The sequence below is a fragment of the Nasonia vitripennis genome, chromosome 4 (assembly GCF_009193385.2).
Source record: "Nasonia vitripennis strain AsymCx chromosome 4, Nvit_psr_1.1, whole genome shotgun sequence".
NCBI lineage: Eukaryota > Metazoa > Arthropoda > Insecta > Hymenoptera > Pteromalidae > Nasonia > Nasonia vitripennis.
The window spans coordinates 1,604,701-1,620,433 of NC_045760.1; the positions used below are offsets into that span (position 1 = coordinate 1,604,701).

At 40.5% G+C, this 15,733-nt stretch overlaps 4 protein-coding genes across 9 annotated transcripts; 3 read left to right on the forward strand and 1 right to left on the reverse strand.

Annotated features, from left to right (window-relative positions):
- Positions 1 to 1,387: 1,387 nt before the first annotated feature.
- Positions 1,388 to 3,823, forward strand: LOC100122501 (lipoamide acyltransferase component of branched-chain alpha-keto acid dehydrogenase complex, mitochondrial). Of its 2 annotated transcripts, none has more exons than XM_001606059.6 (5): positions 1,388 to 1,756; positions 2,007 to 2,137; positions 2,197 to 2,695; positions 2,839 to 3,234; positions 3,313 to 3,823. In XM_001606059.6, exons 1-5 carry the CDS (start codon positions 1,718 to 1,720, stop codon positions 3,547 to 3,549), a joined length of 1,302 nt encoding a protein of 433 aa, XP_001606109.2. In that variant the 5' UTR covers positions 1,388 to 1,717; the 3' UTR covers positions 3,550 to 3,823. The 2 variants fall into 2 exon arrangements, with proteins under 2 accessions (XP_001606109.2, XP_008211515.1); XM_008213293.3 differs by having other exon boundaries at positions 1,482 to 1,746.
- Positions 3,824 to 4,018: 195 nt separating this feature from the next.
- Ndufv1 (NADH dehydrogenase (ubiquinone) flavoprotein 1, 51kDa) lies at positions 4,019 to 6,455 on the reverse strand. Its single transcript, NM_001172317.1, has 6 exons — positions 6,370 to 6,455; positions 6,144 to 6,211; positions 5,250 to 5,918; positions 4,932 to 5,164; positions 4,653 to 4,856; positions 4,019 to 4,545 (listed from the first exon to the last, which is right to left on the reverse strand). The coding sequence occupies exons 1-6, from the start codon at positions 6,416 to 6,418 to the stop codon at positions 4,350 to 4,352; spliced, it is 1,419 nt and encodes a 472-aa protein (NP_001165788.1). The 5' UTR covers positions 6,419 to 6,455; the 3' UTR covers positions 4,019 to 4,349.
- A 331-nt stretch (positions 6,456 to 6,786) lies between these two features.
- On the forward strand, positions 6,787 to 11,299 carry LOC100122480 (zinc finger CCCH domain-containing protein 14). Its single transcript, XM_016984921.3, has 7 exons — positions 6,787 to 7,151; positions 7,326 to 8,864; positions 8,935 to 9,088; positions 9,160 to 9,335; positions 9,421 to 10,303; positions 10,384 to 10,516; positions 10,597 to 11,299. Exons 1-7 carry the CDS (start codon positions 7,113 to 7,115, stop codon positions 10,847 to 10,849), a joined length of 3,177 nt encoding a protein of 1,058 aa, XP_016840410.1. The 5' UTR covers positions 6,787 to 7,112; the 3' UTR covers positions 10,850 to 11,299.
- A 197-nt stretch (positions 11,300 to 11,496) lies between these two features.
- On the forward strand, positions 11,497 to 15,467 carry LOC100114458 (ras-related protein Rab-7a). Of its 5 annotated transcripts, none has more exons than XM_001607867.6 (6): positions 11,502 to 11,868; positions 12,761 to 12,886; positions 12,960 to 13,150; positions 13,478 to 13,696; positions 13,776 to 13,913; positions 14,003 to 15,467. In XM_001607867.6, the coding sequence occupies exons 3-6, from the start codon at positions 12,971 to 12,973 to the stop codon at positions 14,087 to 14,089; spliced, it is 624 nt and encodes a 207-aa protein (XP_001607917.1). In that variant the 5' UTR covers positions 11,502 to 11,868; positions 12,761 to 12,886; positions 12,960 to 12,970; the 3' UTR covers positions 14,090 to 15,467. The 5 variants fall into 5 exon arrangements, with proteins under 5 accessions (XP_001607924.1, XP_001607917.1, XP_008211509.1 ...); XM_008213287.4 differs by lacking the exon at positions 11,502 to 11,868 and adding an exon at positions 12,021 to 12,369; XM_032599437.1 differs by lacking the exon at positions 11,502 to 11,868 and adding an exon at positions 12,256 to 12,444.
- The last annotated feature ends 266 nt before the right edge of the window (positions 15,468 to 15,733 follow it).

Consider the following 15,733-nt stretch of genomic DNA (forward strand, 5'->3'; position numbering starts at 1 on the left):
TAAATACGCTAATCTATTTAAAATGTTAATTGATAAAGCTGCATGAATAAATAATCAAAAGTAAGACCTGGCTGCACACGACGCGCGTGAGTATATCGATTCTCCGAGAATAGAATCCAGCATCGGTTAATCCGCCAAGAGGCGAGCAAGGCGAGAGAGAAAATTGCCGGTTTGTACATTTTTCCCTCACAGGTACGCACGCACACACAGAGAGAGAGAGAGAGAGAGAGAGAGGAGAGCACTGCACTCCCTTTTCCGCTGCGCGTGCTCGTATAGTCGTACTCTTGTGGAAAACAAAAAAAAAAAAAAGCAAGAAAATTCCGGACTCGCGCATGCGCTCCGAACTACGCACGTCAAACAAATCCTTGGCTCGTCCAGGCTCGCGCGCGCAGGAGAGAGGGAGAGAAAAAGCGCTTCAGCCTCCGGCTCTAAATCCAGCGAATGTTTGCATCACGTGTAGCTACATTTATCTTTTTGTAACGTTACAATAGCCACGCACGCATATCGGAGAGATATATATGAATACGCGTTGTGCGTGTGTATAGCGACTCAAGCTCTGACGTCACGCTACACACACACACACACACACAGGGGTATTAATCGGATCAGCGTCGATGGGGCTGCGCGCATATGATATGCGATGTCGAAATGATCATCGTCATCATTACATCGCTGATGTAAAGCTTCTCGATCTTTCCCCATATATATATAGAGGCGACTTTGGGAGAAAAAACCGAGCGCGGAAGTAAGTAGTGCAGAGAATGCGAGAAACAAGGGGTTACGAGATTAGTTCGTTAGTACGGCTTAAGCGCATATTGGATTTCGCGATTCCCCGCAAGGCTATATATCCGTTATATATGCTATGGCGAGCGCTCTCCGATTTAAAAGAGAGGGAGATAGATAGATAGAAGAGAAAAAAACCGCTTCGTAATCGATACTTGCCTCGCGTGTACGCGAGCGTGGATGTAAGCATGAATATGAATGAGCCGCGCTGAGAGTGGAGCTTTGTAATCGGCGCATCGTTAACGTTACATTGTCATTATTAATACGGATAAAAATTTGCATACAACGGGAACGCGAGTTCCGAGTTATTTTCGGCGAGCTTTATCAATGGGACCAAACGCTTTTAGAAGGGATATTACAGTAGGGCGGGAGAGAGAGATAGCGAGGGGGGGGGGGGAGTTAGCGGAAGGCAATTTTCCGCTCTTTCTCGGGAGCGTCGTCTGCTCCGTGCGGCCCAAAGCGTCACTTCGGTATAACAGACCGGCACACGCGCACTGTGTACGTACCGATCGAGTGATTCCAATTTATTCCACCGTTCGCGCGCATATTTATCCGAAAAGCGCGTCAAGCAGACGACTATACGACGCAATCGCGCAATCGTCGAAAGAGAAAGACAGCGTGAGGTCTCTCTTATCAGCAGTCTCTGTTATATAAGTGCGTCGTCGAATAAAACTCGAGCTCTACACATCGCTGCGGTGTACATACATCTATATACATACGCGCGTCCGTGTTTGCGTCGCATGTTATTCCGATTCTCTCCCGGTTTCATCGCCGCGCGCGCGCATGAATAAACAGAAACAGCGCGTGTGTACGTGTGGCGGCCGAGTATTATATAGCGAAGCAGCAGCAGTACACGCTCGGCCTGCGCTGATAGAACGGAGGGGCCTATTCTCGCACGACTCATCCCCCTTCGTTATCCGATTTTTCGAGTGCAATGGCATTCGCTGCTCTGCGACTGACGAGGTTTGCGCTGGTACATATACACACCTACGACACTCATTCCCTTACTCATTAGTATTCTCCTCTTTTGTTTTGTTTCTGTTTTTTTTTTTTGTTTTTTTTTTATCGAAAATTTCTCAGTGAGCCGATACTGTATTAACCGAGCGCGGTTAGATAACGCTTTTTTCCCAGCTGTTCTCGTATAGAACCCGAAGCGCTGGCGGTAAATTTGTTAGAAGGAAAAAGAGCCCCTGTGCGTCTACAAGAATGATTGTTGTGTTTAGGGCAACGGCATCGGCGTTTCCGCAAGCAGGGCTCGTCTCATCTCGCTGACGTCACTGCGCCACGGCAAGCTCGTCGCATACAAACTAGCCGACATAGGCGAGGGTATCCGCGAAGTGACCGTCAAGGAATGGTAAGTCATGCGCTCGAGTATTCGTTCTATGATTTATCGTTCTTCACTGTCGGCCGCAGGTTCGTCAAGCCGGGGGACAAGGTGTCGCAGTTCGACAACATCTGCGAGGTCCAGAGCGACAAGGCCTCGGTCACGATCACCAGCCGTTACGACGGCGTCGTCAAGAAGCTCCACTACGACATCGAGCAGAGCTGCCTGGTGGGCGACGCTCTGGTCGACATCGAGCTCGAGACCAACCACGACCCCACCGAGAACGAGTCCGAGAAGAAGAGTCAGGCCCAGGACGAGGAGCCGAAGAAACTCGACGTCGCCGAGAGGAGTATCGGTAAGGTGCTGACCACCCCGGCGGTCAGGAAGATCGCCAGGGAGAACAAGGTCGACCTCGTCAAGGTCCAGGCCACCGGAAGGGACGGCCGCGTACTCAAAGAGGACATCCTCGCTTACCTGGGACAGGTCGGGAGAGCCGAGAGCAATGAGGAGCCTCCGAAGCCGGAAGTCGCCAGGCCCTCCGAGAAGAAGTACGCCAAGCACATGTGGAAGTCCATGACGCAGTCGCTGGTAACTTGCCTTCTATTCATCGATGTTATAAGCGAACGGGTTTCTTGACTCGGGGCAAATGATGTTTCCATGCCCTGACGCCTGACCTTGCGATAAATTCGATATTGACGCAATCTCGATACTCAGGGCCGTTTTCTTTGCAGACCATACCGCACTTCGTCTACAGCGACGAGTACGACGTCTCGAAGCTGGTCAAGCTGCGCGCTGAGCTGAAGGAGGCCTTCGCCAACGAGTCCCTGAGCCTCTCCTACATGCCCTTCTTCCTCAAGGCGGTCTCGCAGGCTCTGCAGCGATATCCCGAGCTGAACGCCTGGATCGACGAGAAGAACGAGGGCGTGGACATCAGGAAGGAGCACAACATCTCCCTGGCCATGGACACCCCAGGCGGTCTGGTCGTTCCCAACATCAAGAACGTCCAGGATCTGAGCATTCTGGAGATCGCCAAGGAGCTCAACAGGCTGCAGGCCCTCGGGAAGAAGGCGTCGATTCCACTGGCTGACCTCACGGCTGGAACCTTCTCGCTCTCCAACATTGGCATCGTTAGTTCATCAGCTTCTCTTGTCTGCGGTGTATTATTCTTGAGAAAATTTCACAACTTTCGATATCGCGGCTTTCAGGTCGGAGGCACGTACACCAAGCCGGTGATCCTGTCGCCCCAGGTGGTCATAGGTGCTCTTGGAAAGATCCAAAGACTGCCGAGGTTCGACGAGCAGGACAACGTGGTAGCCGTCAACATCCTGTCGGTCAGCTGGGCCGCGGATCACAGAGTCGTCGACGGCGTCACCATGGCCAAGTTCTCCCAGCTCTGGAAACACTACGTCGAGAATCCCTCTCACCTGCTGGTGGGCCTGTGAGAGCGACGTTGCGACGGGCACCCGAGAGAATTGCTGTGATTCGTTTTTTATTATTTTAACAGACATATTTTATCAAAAAGTTTATCGATGCTCAAAGAGTTATAATCTCAGAATCGTAAACAGCGAGAACACTCTTTCGCCGCGAAAGTTTTCTCGAACGATTCAAGAGGGACTATTTTTTTTTTTTTTATCGTTAATCTCTGCTATAGAAAATTTAACTGACTGTTTCTACATACATGTGAAAATGAATAAATAACTTTTTCTACTCTTCAAAGAGAGGCTTTTTTTGTGTCCTAGTATAGTTATGAACGAAGATTCTTTTAACTAAGAACTGGAATACTCAATCTTGTGAGCTTTTCGCACAGAGTCGTGGACGGCCAAGTTCTGGAAACTAGCCGAGAATCCGTCTCACATGCTGACGAAGCTGGGAAATTGACGCAAACACGCGAAAAAATAAAGATCACGAGTATTGCTGTGATTCGTTTTTTAGTGACAGATTTTAATGGGTTTTCATTTTGTCTGTACAAATTTGGTATTTTTATTATTTAAAAAAAGTTGATCAATGTTCAATGAATAATAATCTCAAAATCATCAACGGTGCAGTTTTTCGTCGCGAAAGTATTTTTGAACGTTTTTATAATCGATTCAAGGAAATACTGCCATTAATAGAGAGATTATTTTTATATTGTAAATCTCTGCTATAAAAAATTTAACTGACTCTCTCTATATACATGTGAAAATAAATAAACAACATTGTTTTTACTCTTGAACAAGAGACATTATTTATCTATGCTTCCTAATTAGTTTGAAATCGATGCGCTGCTTTTCTTGAAGTTTAGCATCCTGCTCTCGATCTCGGGTCTAAAGTGCCTGATGAGTCCTTGTACCGGCCACGCTGCACCGTCAGCAAGAGCACAGATCGTGTGCAGCTCGATTTGCTTCGTCAACTCCCACAGCATGTCAATTTCGTGCACTTCTGCGTTACCCTCGACAAATCTTGAAACGAGTAAAAAAGTTTGATGTAGTGTTGCGTAATATTATTCTCTTGAGAGTTGCTGCTAGCCACCAGTTTGTGTAAAACATAATTCCCAATAAATACGCACCTCTGCATTATTTTGTACATCCAGGCGATTCCTTCGCGGCAAGGAGTGCACTGCCCACAGGACTCATGTTTGTAAAAGCTAATAAGACGTGCAATTGCTTTGATTATATCAGTTTGCTTATTCATAACAATGATAGCTGCAGTACCAAAGGAACTCTGCACTCTGACGAGGTCGTCATAGTCCATCAGCACTGTGTCACAGATGCTGAAAAAATAAATCATTTGAGAAACGGTGTAACCGTTAAAGATATTGATAGTAATCACGTTGCGCACTACTTACTGCTTTGGAATGACTGGAGTGGATGAGCCACCAGGAATGATTCCCAAAAGATTATCCCAACCTCCAATCACACCACCAGCGTGTCTTTCGATCAACTCCTTCAGAGGTATGGACATCTCTTCTTCCACAGTGCATGGATTGTTGACATGTCCCGAGATGTTGTACAGCTTGGTTCCACTGTTACGCGGCCGACCGAAGGACGCAAACCAACTGCCTCCGCGTCTGCAGATTGCCTAGAATACGAATTTTTTTATTTAAAACATCGTGTGCACAGTAATGCTGATCATAAAATGATTATTCAAGTAAAAACAAACTTACTGGTGCCACAGCAACGGTCTCGACATTGGTGACAGTTGTGGGGCAACCAAACAGACCAACATCAGCTGGGAAAGGTGGCTTTAGTCTTGGCTTTCCTTGCTTTCCCTCGATGGACTCAATCAGTGCAGTCTCTTCACCACAGATGTAAGCACCAGCTCCTCTTTGCACAAAGACATCAAAATCATAACCAGATCCACAGGCATTCTTTCCTAGCAAACCAGCTTGGTAAGCTTCAGCAATGGCAACTTGAGTGTTGGATGCCTCATTGTAGAATTCACCACGAATGTAAATGTATGCTGCGCAAGCTCCCATAGCTCTGCCAGCAATCAAGCAACCTTCGATAAGTTTGTGTGGATCATGGCGCAGGATTTCACGATCTTTGCATGTTCCTGGTTCTCCCTCATCACCGTTAATAACAAGGTACTTGGGTCTTCCATCAGAAGGTTTGTTCATGAAGGACCATTTCATTCCAGAAGGGAAACCAGCTCCGCCTCTTCCTCTCAAACCGGACACTTTGACTTCGTTGATGATCCAGTCAGCACCTTTGTCCAGAATTTCCTTGGTTTTGTACCAGTCTCCTCTCTTCATAGCCCCCTTCAGCCGCCAGTCATGCCTTCCGTACAAGTTTGTAAAGATTCGGTCTTCATCCTTGAGTGGACTGCCAAATTTCTTGAAATCAAATTTTACAAATTAATTTTTAAAACATTAAAACTAATCATTCAGGAAAAACAAAAAAATTAAATAATTATAAACAAATTCAACTCCAAGATCCCATTTTACACAACAGCTGATACCCACAACAGACTGCTAGCATTCATAGAAGTTTGCTCGGTAGGCTCAACTCTATTGTTGTGCCATATCAAGCGCATTCCAAACAAAACATAGGAGCCATACCTTTCCTTCGGGTGCAGCATCAGCATAGTTCCTGGATTGTTGACTGCTTAAAGCCTGTCCAAGGAGACCTGAAACAAGGATTCAGCAAAAGGTTATGTAACTTGATCAAGTTCCATTTGTCAGAAGCACAGTTCTAGCCAATGCAACAATCGATTTGACGATAAAGCTCAGAATACCAAGCTTGGTCGTATCAGTCTGGGAAACGCCAAGAAGAAGCAGAATTTACCTAATTGTCTCCTCGGAACAGAAAGACTGCGTACGATGACGCCCGCCATATCGTACTGCAGGAACCACCTCGGGAGTAGCAACTGCAACTGCGTATGCGCGCAACTTATTGCGCTACCGATCGCAACTCCTCGCGATCAATTAATTATATATAAGCCTGCAGGAAATTCTGCAGTTTTTAACCACTATTCGCTGACATTATTATGTCATACGTTTTGCTAGAGAATCGCCAAGATCTCTATAATGACTATTTATAAAACCCCTCGCCCCTCACCGCCCTCCAATCTCCATAGGTCCCACAATTTGGATATCAATTTGTGATATTAGTCGAATTCGTCAATAATGGATTCATTGATTTGTATAAAATTCATTAAAATTTCATGCAAGATTAAAAGCTCGTGTTAGCAATAATTTATGTTTTTAGGAGAATTTTTTTCGTGAAGCCATCGTCGACCTATAGATAAGGTTAGGTTAGGGCTCCGTTTCCAGAGAGAGCGACGCATCGCCGCTATAGGTATGTACGCGTATTATACATAGAAACACGAATCAGCGCGTGGGGTCGTATAAGTAATTCGTGCTATTGAACGTGAACCCGTAGGCTGCATCGTAAACATGGCGAAGATTTAGGAGAACGATTTTTCTGTTTTAAGTTTTAAATGTTGCTCCAATGTGATACTTTTAGCACTAATCGAAACGACTGGAAGTGATTTCTCTTATTTTTGAAGTGATAGAAATAACTCCGAAATGGATATTCGTGGAGTTGAAATAACGAATCAGTTGAGGGTAAACAAATTTCACTATTAACATTTATTATTTTTCTTTTTCCCCAGTTTTTACGTCGACAATTTCGACAATAATGAGAAAAAATCACTTGGCTCACTTTTCTCATGATAAAATGTAAATCAAACTCTTGATAACGTTGATTAGCTTGTACTAACCAAAAAATTTTTGTTACAGAGTGCTATTCGAGCCAAGTTGCTTGAATTGGGCGTACGATACGATGATGAGTTGCCAGATTATATTCTAGTAATGGTTGTGAATAAAAAATCGAGATCCCAGATGAATGAAGATTTAAACTTGTTCTTGGAAGACAACACAGAGACTTTTGTTAATTGGTTACATGACCAAGTACTAAAAAAACTTCAAAAAGTTACAGTGGCTAAGAAAAAGACTAATAAAGACACGGAATCAACAGCCATTGTTAAGCAAGAAGAAGAAGATGAGAAGAAAAAACCAAAAATAGAAGACGAGCCTCCCATGAAATCAGACACCCCTACAGGAGAGCCAACAAAAATTGAAAGAGACAAAGAGTTTGATGATCTTGTAGGTGATCTTGCTATCTTAAATGAAGACGACGGTAAATCTAATTTAAAAGAATCGCAGGTTGATGATGAAGTAAAATCGCAGGATACAAAAATTGCTATGCTTGATAGTGGTGAATCTTCCGATGATTCGAGACTAGAGTATCCAGAAAGAAAAAGCCTTCATTCAAGTGTCTCAATACCCAAATCTTCGAGCATTGACAAAACAGCATCCATTGAAGCTGAAAAAGTCAATGATACCTCGAATTCTAGTTTGAAAAGAATGTCAAATGATAATTCAAGTGAAGAAACTGCACCAAGTGCAAAACGTTCAAAATTTTCTAATGACTCAGATAGTGAGGATGACAGCAGCGTGAAATCTATAAGCAAACCAAAACTACTTTCAGTTGTCACTGTTAAAACAAAACCTAGTGAAGAGGTTTCTTCCCTAGCAAGCAAAGAAGAATCTCAAACAAAGAGCAAAAGTGATGCTAAAAATGAGACTTCTAGTCAAAGAAGTAGTTTAAATCAGAGTAAAAGCATAGACAGAAGAAAACCACGAACTGACGATTTGAGAAATGAATCGCGAAGAGATAATAGACATCCAATACACAATTCCAGCAGTGAGAAATCCAGCAGAATAGAAGAAACCAGGGATAAAGAAAGACTTGGTAGTAGGTCAGGTACAATGAAATCCCGTCTTGGTACCAATGGTAACAAAAAAGATGTACTATCTCTGAAATCCACCAATTCCACTAAAATAAGCAAACCTAGAATTAGTAATGTAAAAAGTAGACTAGGTGTAAGATCTAAGCAGCAAGACAGGGAGCTTCTGAGAACACCATCCAAACTCTCCAAAATTTCTCAAAAACATTTTGAGGATGAAGATGATGATGCGGAATGTGTCATTACCACCTCGCTGAAATCCCACATAATAGCAGTTCAAAAAGCTAAAAAGCGCAAACAAACAACTTCAGATGCATTGATTAAGCCCAAGAAAATAATACAAGAAGAAATAATTGACGAAGATGAGGACCAAGATGATAAAGTTCCAAGTAAAGTCATTGTCACCCCAAGACCATTACAACCATTGAAACCAGTACAAAAACGTGCTACACAATCCTTACTCTTGAAGGCAGTTGCTGAGGCCAATCAATCGGTTGTCATGCAAAAAAAAGTTGATCCTTGTTTAAAAGTAAGTTCATAAAAAAATCTTGTTGAAAAATGTTTAAAATTCAGTTTTAACTTTAGATTTTACTTTTTAGGAACAAACTAAACCTACCAACAAAATTAAAATAACGCGCGATCCTTGGGAGGGCAAAATACTTTCAGTAAGTTTAAATGGAAAGAGGAGAAACGTCATGGAAAAGATTCAAGTTGAACTTAACAATCCAGACAAATCTAAATCTAAAAAATCTCGTAAGTATAGTTATTATTAGTTGTTACAAAAATGTGTTTATAGGTATGCTACGATATGTTTATTTTTTTAGTCTCATCAAAAAAGTCGCAAGTTGTAACCGATGATCATATGGATGTAGTGAAATCATTGTTCAAAAGGAGTGATAATAAACAAAAATTTCTTGTCACATTGAACGGATACAACAACAATGTTCTTAAAGAAAAAAACTCGGATGAGGAGGAACGTGTAAACGTGGAAGTATTGGAGGTAATCAAGTGAATTTAAACAAATGGCTAATATCTATTATAGGTATCAACGATTTGCTAAATACTTCTCTAATCAATTTTAATAGGTCGAAGACGACGATGATGAATTATCGCTAATTAATAATCCATACGATGCATACGAAGATGAGGTTCAAATCATCGAGAATGATGATTATAGTAACGATCATCCACTTGGCCGTGATCAGGAAATGCGCCAAGAACCCTCAGGTGCATGCACAAACACACACAAAGACAAATACGGGGATAAATACAAAGACAAACAAGTTGAAGAATACGCAGACAAACCAGTAGAACAATACACAGACAAACAGGCTAATAGACATGCAGACACATACAAAGACAAATACGCGGATAAATATAAAGACAAACAAGTTGATCAATACGCAGATAAATACACGGACAAACCAGCTGTCCAATATCCGGACAAACCAGCTGGCCAATATTCGGACAAGCCAGCTGCTCAATATACAGACAAACCAGCTGCCCAATATTCGGAAAAACCAGCTGCTCAATATTCTGATGAACCGGATAATCAATATTCCGATATACCAGTTCTTGAATACTTCGATAGACCGGATAATCATTATTACGGTATACCAGCTCCTCAATATTCCGATAGACCGGCTACTCAATATTCTGATACACCGGTTAATCAATATTCCGATAGACCGGCTAATCAATATACAGATAAATATTCAGACAACCCAGCTGCTCAATATACGGATAAATATACAAACAGAACAGCTGCCCATTATACAAACAAACCAGTTGTCCAATATGTCGAGCCAAAAATCAATCGTAACAGAATTGATAATAGGGATCATCTGAGAGTAGAACAAATTTCTGGCAGAAATCACAGAAGACCAAGTCCTATTGTATACAGTAGATCTCGATCAGATAGTCCTGCAAACAAACCTACAGTGGCTTCAACGGTTACTTCCGTTTTAAGTAAGTATTGACAGGGTTAAATTTTATTTCAACTTACAAGATTTGATTATGATACTAAACGTATTTGCCATGCTTTTTAGGAATTAAAAAACGACCTCTCATAAGTTCCATAATAACAACCGTAGCGGACAAATCGAACGAAAAATGTCGCTACTGGCCGACCTGTACATTAGGAAAAAAATGTGCTTATTTACACCCAGAAGTCTTGTGCAGGTAAATATTTTGATTCATCAATTCGTGATTAAGAATGTATACTTTCGAGTGCACAACTAATTCGATCAACTTTGTTCCAGTTCTTTTCCTGCTTGTAAATTTGGTGAAAAGTGCGCTTATATGCATCCGAAATGTAAATTCGGATCAGCTTGTACAAAATTGGGCTGCAAGTTTTCGCATCCTCCTGTAAAATGCAAATATCATCCATACTGCATGAAACCTGGATGTCCATTTTCTCATCCCAAAACGTCGAGTTCCAGTAAGCTAGCTCAGGGCTTGACGCCGAATATGACTACCGTGAGGGCGAAATTTACGTGGAAAAAGAAGGAATAGGGCGTAATATAAATAAATATATTACCCATTAATATATATATTATTAATTATTAATTATAATTTGTTGTGAAATTAAGAAATCTTGAATAGACTTGATTTCTAGAATGGTTATTATGCTTCAGGCAGCATAAATTTAACAGTGAAAAATGTATAATATTATTTTATTATAGAATATTGATAATAAAATGAATCCGATTTGACAAAAATTAAAGCGTTTGAAAAGTAAGTACTTTTAATAACTCACGAGTCTTATCTGGCGATCCAGAGTCTGGGTTCAAAGGACACAAAGTATTTTTAAATGAACTTGCGTAAGTTCAATAGTTATTAAGTGTATTTATTAAGACAATTGATTATAGTCAAAAAGTATTTGAGCCGTGAGGTTTATCAGCTAGAACGTGTGTAAACCTTTTTATTTGTAATATACAAAATAAATAACGTTTTTCTCTTTTTTACAACTCTCGTTTTGAATTCCCCTTTCAAATCAAGCATCGACTATATGCAATTTTTTTTTTTTTTATTTTTCTATTCTATATTAATAAATGCGTCATGTTCAAATATTGCGCCCGACTCTATACTCGACAACTCGCGCCTCACTTCACAACGCGGTCGAAGTAGAGCTGCGTATATTGCGGAACAGGTGCTATAGCGAGAGGGGGAGAGAGAGGGCGAGAAATCAGTATAGACGCAGTAGACAGCACACACAGAGGTATTATATATAGCTCTCGCTCGCGCACACGTCTGTGTGTCTGGATTATATGCGTCGTCGCTACTGATGGTGTCTGGTATACGCTGGTAGTCCAAGCTCGAGCTTGATTGTGAGCGCGCTCGTCAGCTTGGTGTGGTACAAAACACGCCATTTTCTTTGTGTGCAGACACAACTCTCTTCGGAGCACACAGTATATACCAGGAGTACAAGCATCGGACAGTAGCAGCTCGACATCCTCAGCTCGTGGAATAATCAAGCTGCCAGCTCCGATCTGCCTGTCGTCGTCGCTCATCCGCCCCGTCAACATCCTCAAGTAAGTTCCGAATACTTTGCATACACCTACTCGTCGCGCGGATGTCAACGACTATACGACCTTTACCAATGCCTTCCCTATAATAATCCTTCGATTTTTCCTCAACCCAACGACGAGTAAACTCTAACTCTCTCGACTCGTTACTTTGCCCTGCGTCAGTGCGTCCGTGCATGCCTGCTGTATCAGTACAACGTCGTCGTACTTACACGTACACATGCACTTTCACGCGCACAGACCCATAAACGCGAGCTATCTCCGTCTCGCTCTCGCGCTCAATTACGACGTAATCGCCGTTTTTCGATCCTCGGACACACAGCGAGAGAGAGAGAGAGAGAGACACGGTTCTGGCGAGTATATAGCTGGGAGGATCCAGCGATTGAATATATTTGTGTTCTCTGCTGCTGTCGAGAGGCCGTTCCCGCAGCTGATAGCGAAGAATCATTCTCTCTCTTTCTCTCTCTCTCTCTCTCTCCTCTCGCGACGACTGCTTGTCTTCTCCGAGTACGTATACTCATATACTTATAATTGTAAGTGTCTGCGCTCGTATACGTGTCTGCGTTTCGGAGCAACATAAGGGTAAGCTCGTCATTTCCGACTCGTCCTAGTCGATTCTCTATAGTCTCTCGCGGAAACAAATCCGATTTTTCCTGCTCTCTGCAGGCGGGCAGCGTATGAAAGTATACGTCACGCGAGAGAGCCGCGCGGGAGGAGGTACTTTTCCGCTTGTGATTCACTGCAACGCGACTTCTCGAAAAACGCGAATAGATTAAAAAACACTGCTACTTTGCGCGACAATATGCCTCCTTTCTTTTGCGTTCTGCTATGCTCTTGCTTTTGTTTATTTACCTCTCATTATGCGACTCTTATATGTGTCTGTGTATGATTCATCTAGATGAAGTGACAACCTTGTTGAGTCAAAACTATGAATTGCTGACTGTCAATCCTTTCCCAGTTTTGCAAGGATCACACATTTTCATTCCATATCAACTCTAATCGAGTTACGCACGCTCTACTTAAGGTCATTAACTTGACTTATTATTCCTTGCCTCCTTTGCATTGTCTCAACTAATTTATCCTTTTCACTTTTGCAGCTCGGGCAACAATGGCATCCCGCAAGAAAGTTTTGCTCAAAGTTATTATTCTTGGTGACTCTGGAGTCGGGAAAACATCTCTGATGAATCAATATGTAAACAAGAAATTTAGTAATCAGTACAAGGCCACGATTGGAGCTGACTTTTTAACCAAGGAAGTCATGGTGGATGATAGGATAGTGACTATGCAAGTGAGTTATACATTTTTATAGAGTTATGCTTCATCACATGTACAACAAGTATCTACTTCTTGATCATATCACTTTTATAGATGATGCTTGAATAAACATCATCTGCTCTGCATCTTGATTCAATTATCTTGCACCATTCGTGCCAGAATGAATTTTTCAAACTCTTTATATATTCATCTACTGTTTTCGTTCTTAAGACAGGCACTGTGTCATTCGTCATGCTTTATTGATAAAACTTGGATCTGTTGATTGACATTCCAACAATTAAAATTGATGCTGGATTAACCTGGTTTTATTGATTGATACAAATGCATATTGTTTTTTTAGATCTGGGATACTGCTGGTCAAGAGAGATTCCAATCTCTTGGAGTTGCTTTCTATAGAGGTGCAGACTGCTGTGTTCTAGTATTTGATGTAGCTGCACCAAGTACTTTCAAATCTTTGGATTCTTGGAGAGATGAATTTTTAATTCAGGCATCTCCCCGAGACCCTGACAATTTCCCTTTTGTTGTCTTGGGAAACAAAGTTGATTTGGAAAACAGAGCGGTAATAAACGATACTTGATCTATGCGCACTTTTTCTTGGCTTATTCCATCATTTCATGTATTAAATCTCTACATTTTAGGTGTCGAGCAAGAGAGCTCAACAGTGGTGTCAGTCCAAAAACAATATTCCATACTTTGAGACCAGTGCAAAAGAGGCAATCAATGTAGAACAAGCTTTTCAAACGATAGCTAAAAACGCGCTAGCCCAAGAAAATGAGGTGAGAAATTTCACGATTCGCTTGAATAAATAAAAAGTCAAAATCTAAGTATACATCAGATTTTATATAATATACTTTTTTATTTTTAGGTTGAACTGTATAATGAGTTCCCAGACCAGATCAAACTTACCAGTGATCAAAGAAACAACGGAAAAGGTGATTCTTGTGCTTGCTAGGTACCAAATCGGAAAGAATTTTGGGTAAATACATGAAACTGCAGATAAGATTATACATTTTGTAAGAATCTCTGTGTTAACATGGCGGAAAAAAGTGCAAGCTGGTCAAGTCTGAAGCATTTACCTTACTATTTTCAACCGAGTGTTAAATAATAATCATATACTCTATTATTTGTGCTTTGATTTTTTATATATGTTATAACGTAATAGGAGGTCGTACTGGTTTAAAAAAGTATTTTTTCATACTGGGAGTTGTGGGTTATCTTCAAAAATTGCCATGTCAAGCAAAGTACAAGGATGTAAATCTATGTATAAATATACTCCCACTAAAAAAAGGATTATCAAACATATATATCACCGTATGCTCTCTTTGTTTGAAATTTTTAGTGCGTCTAAATTATTAAATAAACAGAAACTAGATTTCTTTAAAATGAGTTGCGAATTTTTACTGTATTTTAAAGAAAACCTACGTCAATTGAGTTTTTTAACAGTAAGGTACAATCAGTCTTGCCCTTGCGTAAATCATTGTCGTTGCCGCTATATACATAAGGGACATGCGGTCAAGTGAGATTTTTATTGCGTAATTTGCAAAATATGTAAGGATCCAAGGTATAAACAACTTCTATGCATGCTGCTGGCAATTCGTAACTACGTATAAAAGTGTTTTATAGAGCAATGCTCATAGTATATGCTGTATTATAATTAATTGCAGAAAGCTGATTTCAATATTAATGTATAATTCTATTCTATTATTATATATATTATTATTTTACTGGTAATACAAATGGAAGTTGTCATAAATTCAAACCTACAGTTATGTAATTATTGTTATGATTGAAGTTTTCAATCGTGCGCTACTTGACCGATATGCGTATTTTTATTAATTTATTGATGTAAAAGAAGATGTACTACAATATTTTGTTATACACAAGTAAATTATCGACGGTCATTCGCAAAAACAAAATGCTACACAAGTAAAATCGTAGAAAATTATTTGAGACACAGTTGTAATGGTTAGACTGTAAATTCGTTATAGGAAAAATGAAAAGAAGTCTGAACGGAAAAACTCGTTAAAAAAAGGTGTATAGATCATTATCATTAGAATAACATTATTTTACAGAATTAGTTTGCCTATTGCTGTAAAATAAGTTATATCTTTCCATCAAACAAAAATGCTATTGTTGAGGATTCCAAAAATTATTTCAATGTTTAATTTATATAAAAAAAAAATCCTTCGAGATCCAGGTTTGCTGGTAATTGTAAAACTGTTGCTCTTAGAGGTTCGGCACGATACCGTTTGATTAGATCCTTATAGAGCGGTTGCAGTATATCGTTTCTAAAAATATTTTATTGATAAATAAATATAAAATTAAAATGATGTTTTTATTTTTTTTCTCATTTTAACGTTTTTAAATCCATTTTGCTTTAACAACGAAATTCAGTTGCACGTTCTACTTTTGTTAGATTTTTAAACTGTACTGTACAAAGCAATTTTTAACGTCAAACTCTTGATTGCACTTCTATTTTATTCAATTCGAATATTTGACAAATATTAATTCTGTTATTTTTTATATTATGTATTAATAATATATTTAGTGGAGGTTAATTTGGCAATGAAAATAATATTGCTGATCAGCATCATTA

Coding starts and splice junctions, on each gene's coding strand:
- LOC100122480 (XM_016984921.3), top strand. CDS start 7,113: ATGGATATTCGTGGAGTTGAAATAACGAATCAGTTGAGG. Junction 7,152..7,325: donor AAATAACGAATCAGTTGAGG/GTAAACAAATTT, acceptor TTTTTGTTACAG/AGTGCTATTCGAGCCAAGTT. Junction 9,336..9,420: donor TAAACGTGGAAGTATTGGAG/GTAATCAAGTGA, acceptor CAATTTTAATAG/GTCGAAGACGACGATGATGA.
- LOC100122501 (XM_008213293.3), top strand. CDS start 1,567: ATGAATAAACAGAAACAGCGCGTGTGTACGTGTGGCGGCCGAGTATTA. Junction 2,138..2,196: donor GAAGTGACCGTCAAGGAATG/GTAAGTCATGCG, acceptor TGTCGGCCGCAG/GTTCGTCAAGCCGGGGGACA. Junction 2,696..2,838: donor AGTCCATGACGCAGTCGCTG/GTAACTTGCCTT, acceptor TTTTCTTTGCAG/ACCATACCGCACTTCGTCTA.
- LOC100114458 (XM_001607874.6), top strand. CDS start 12,971: ATGGCATCCCGCAAGAAAGTTTTGCTCAAAGTTATTATTCTTGGTGAC. Junction 13,151..13,477: donor ATAGGATAGTGACTATGCAA/GTGAGTTATACA, acceptor TTGTTTTTTTAG/ATCTGGGATACTGCTGGTCA. Junction 13,914..14,002: donor CGCTAGCCCAAGAAAATGAG/GTGAGAAATTTC, acceptor TTTTATTTTTAG/GTTGAACTGTATAATGAGTT.
- Ndufv1 (NM_001172317.1), bottom strand. CDS start 6,418: ATGGCGGGCGTCATCGTACGCAGTCTTTCTGTTCCGAGGAGACAATTA. Junction 5,165..5,249: donor AGACCGTTGCTGTGGCACCA/GTAAGTTTGTTT, acceptor TTCGTATTCTAG/GCAATCTGCAGACGCGGAGG. Junction 4,546..4,652: donor ATGTACAAAATAATGCAGAG/GTGCGTATTTAT, acceptor ACTCGTTTCAAG/ATTTGTCGAGGGTAACGCAG.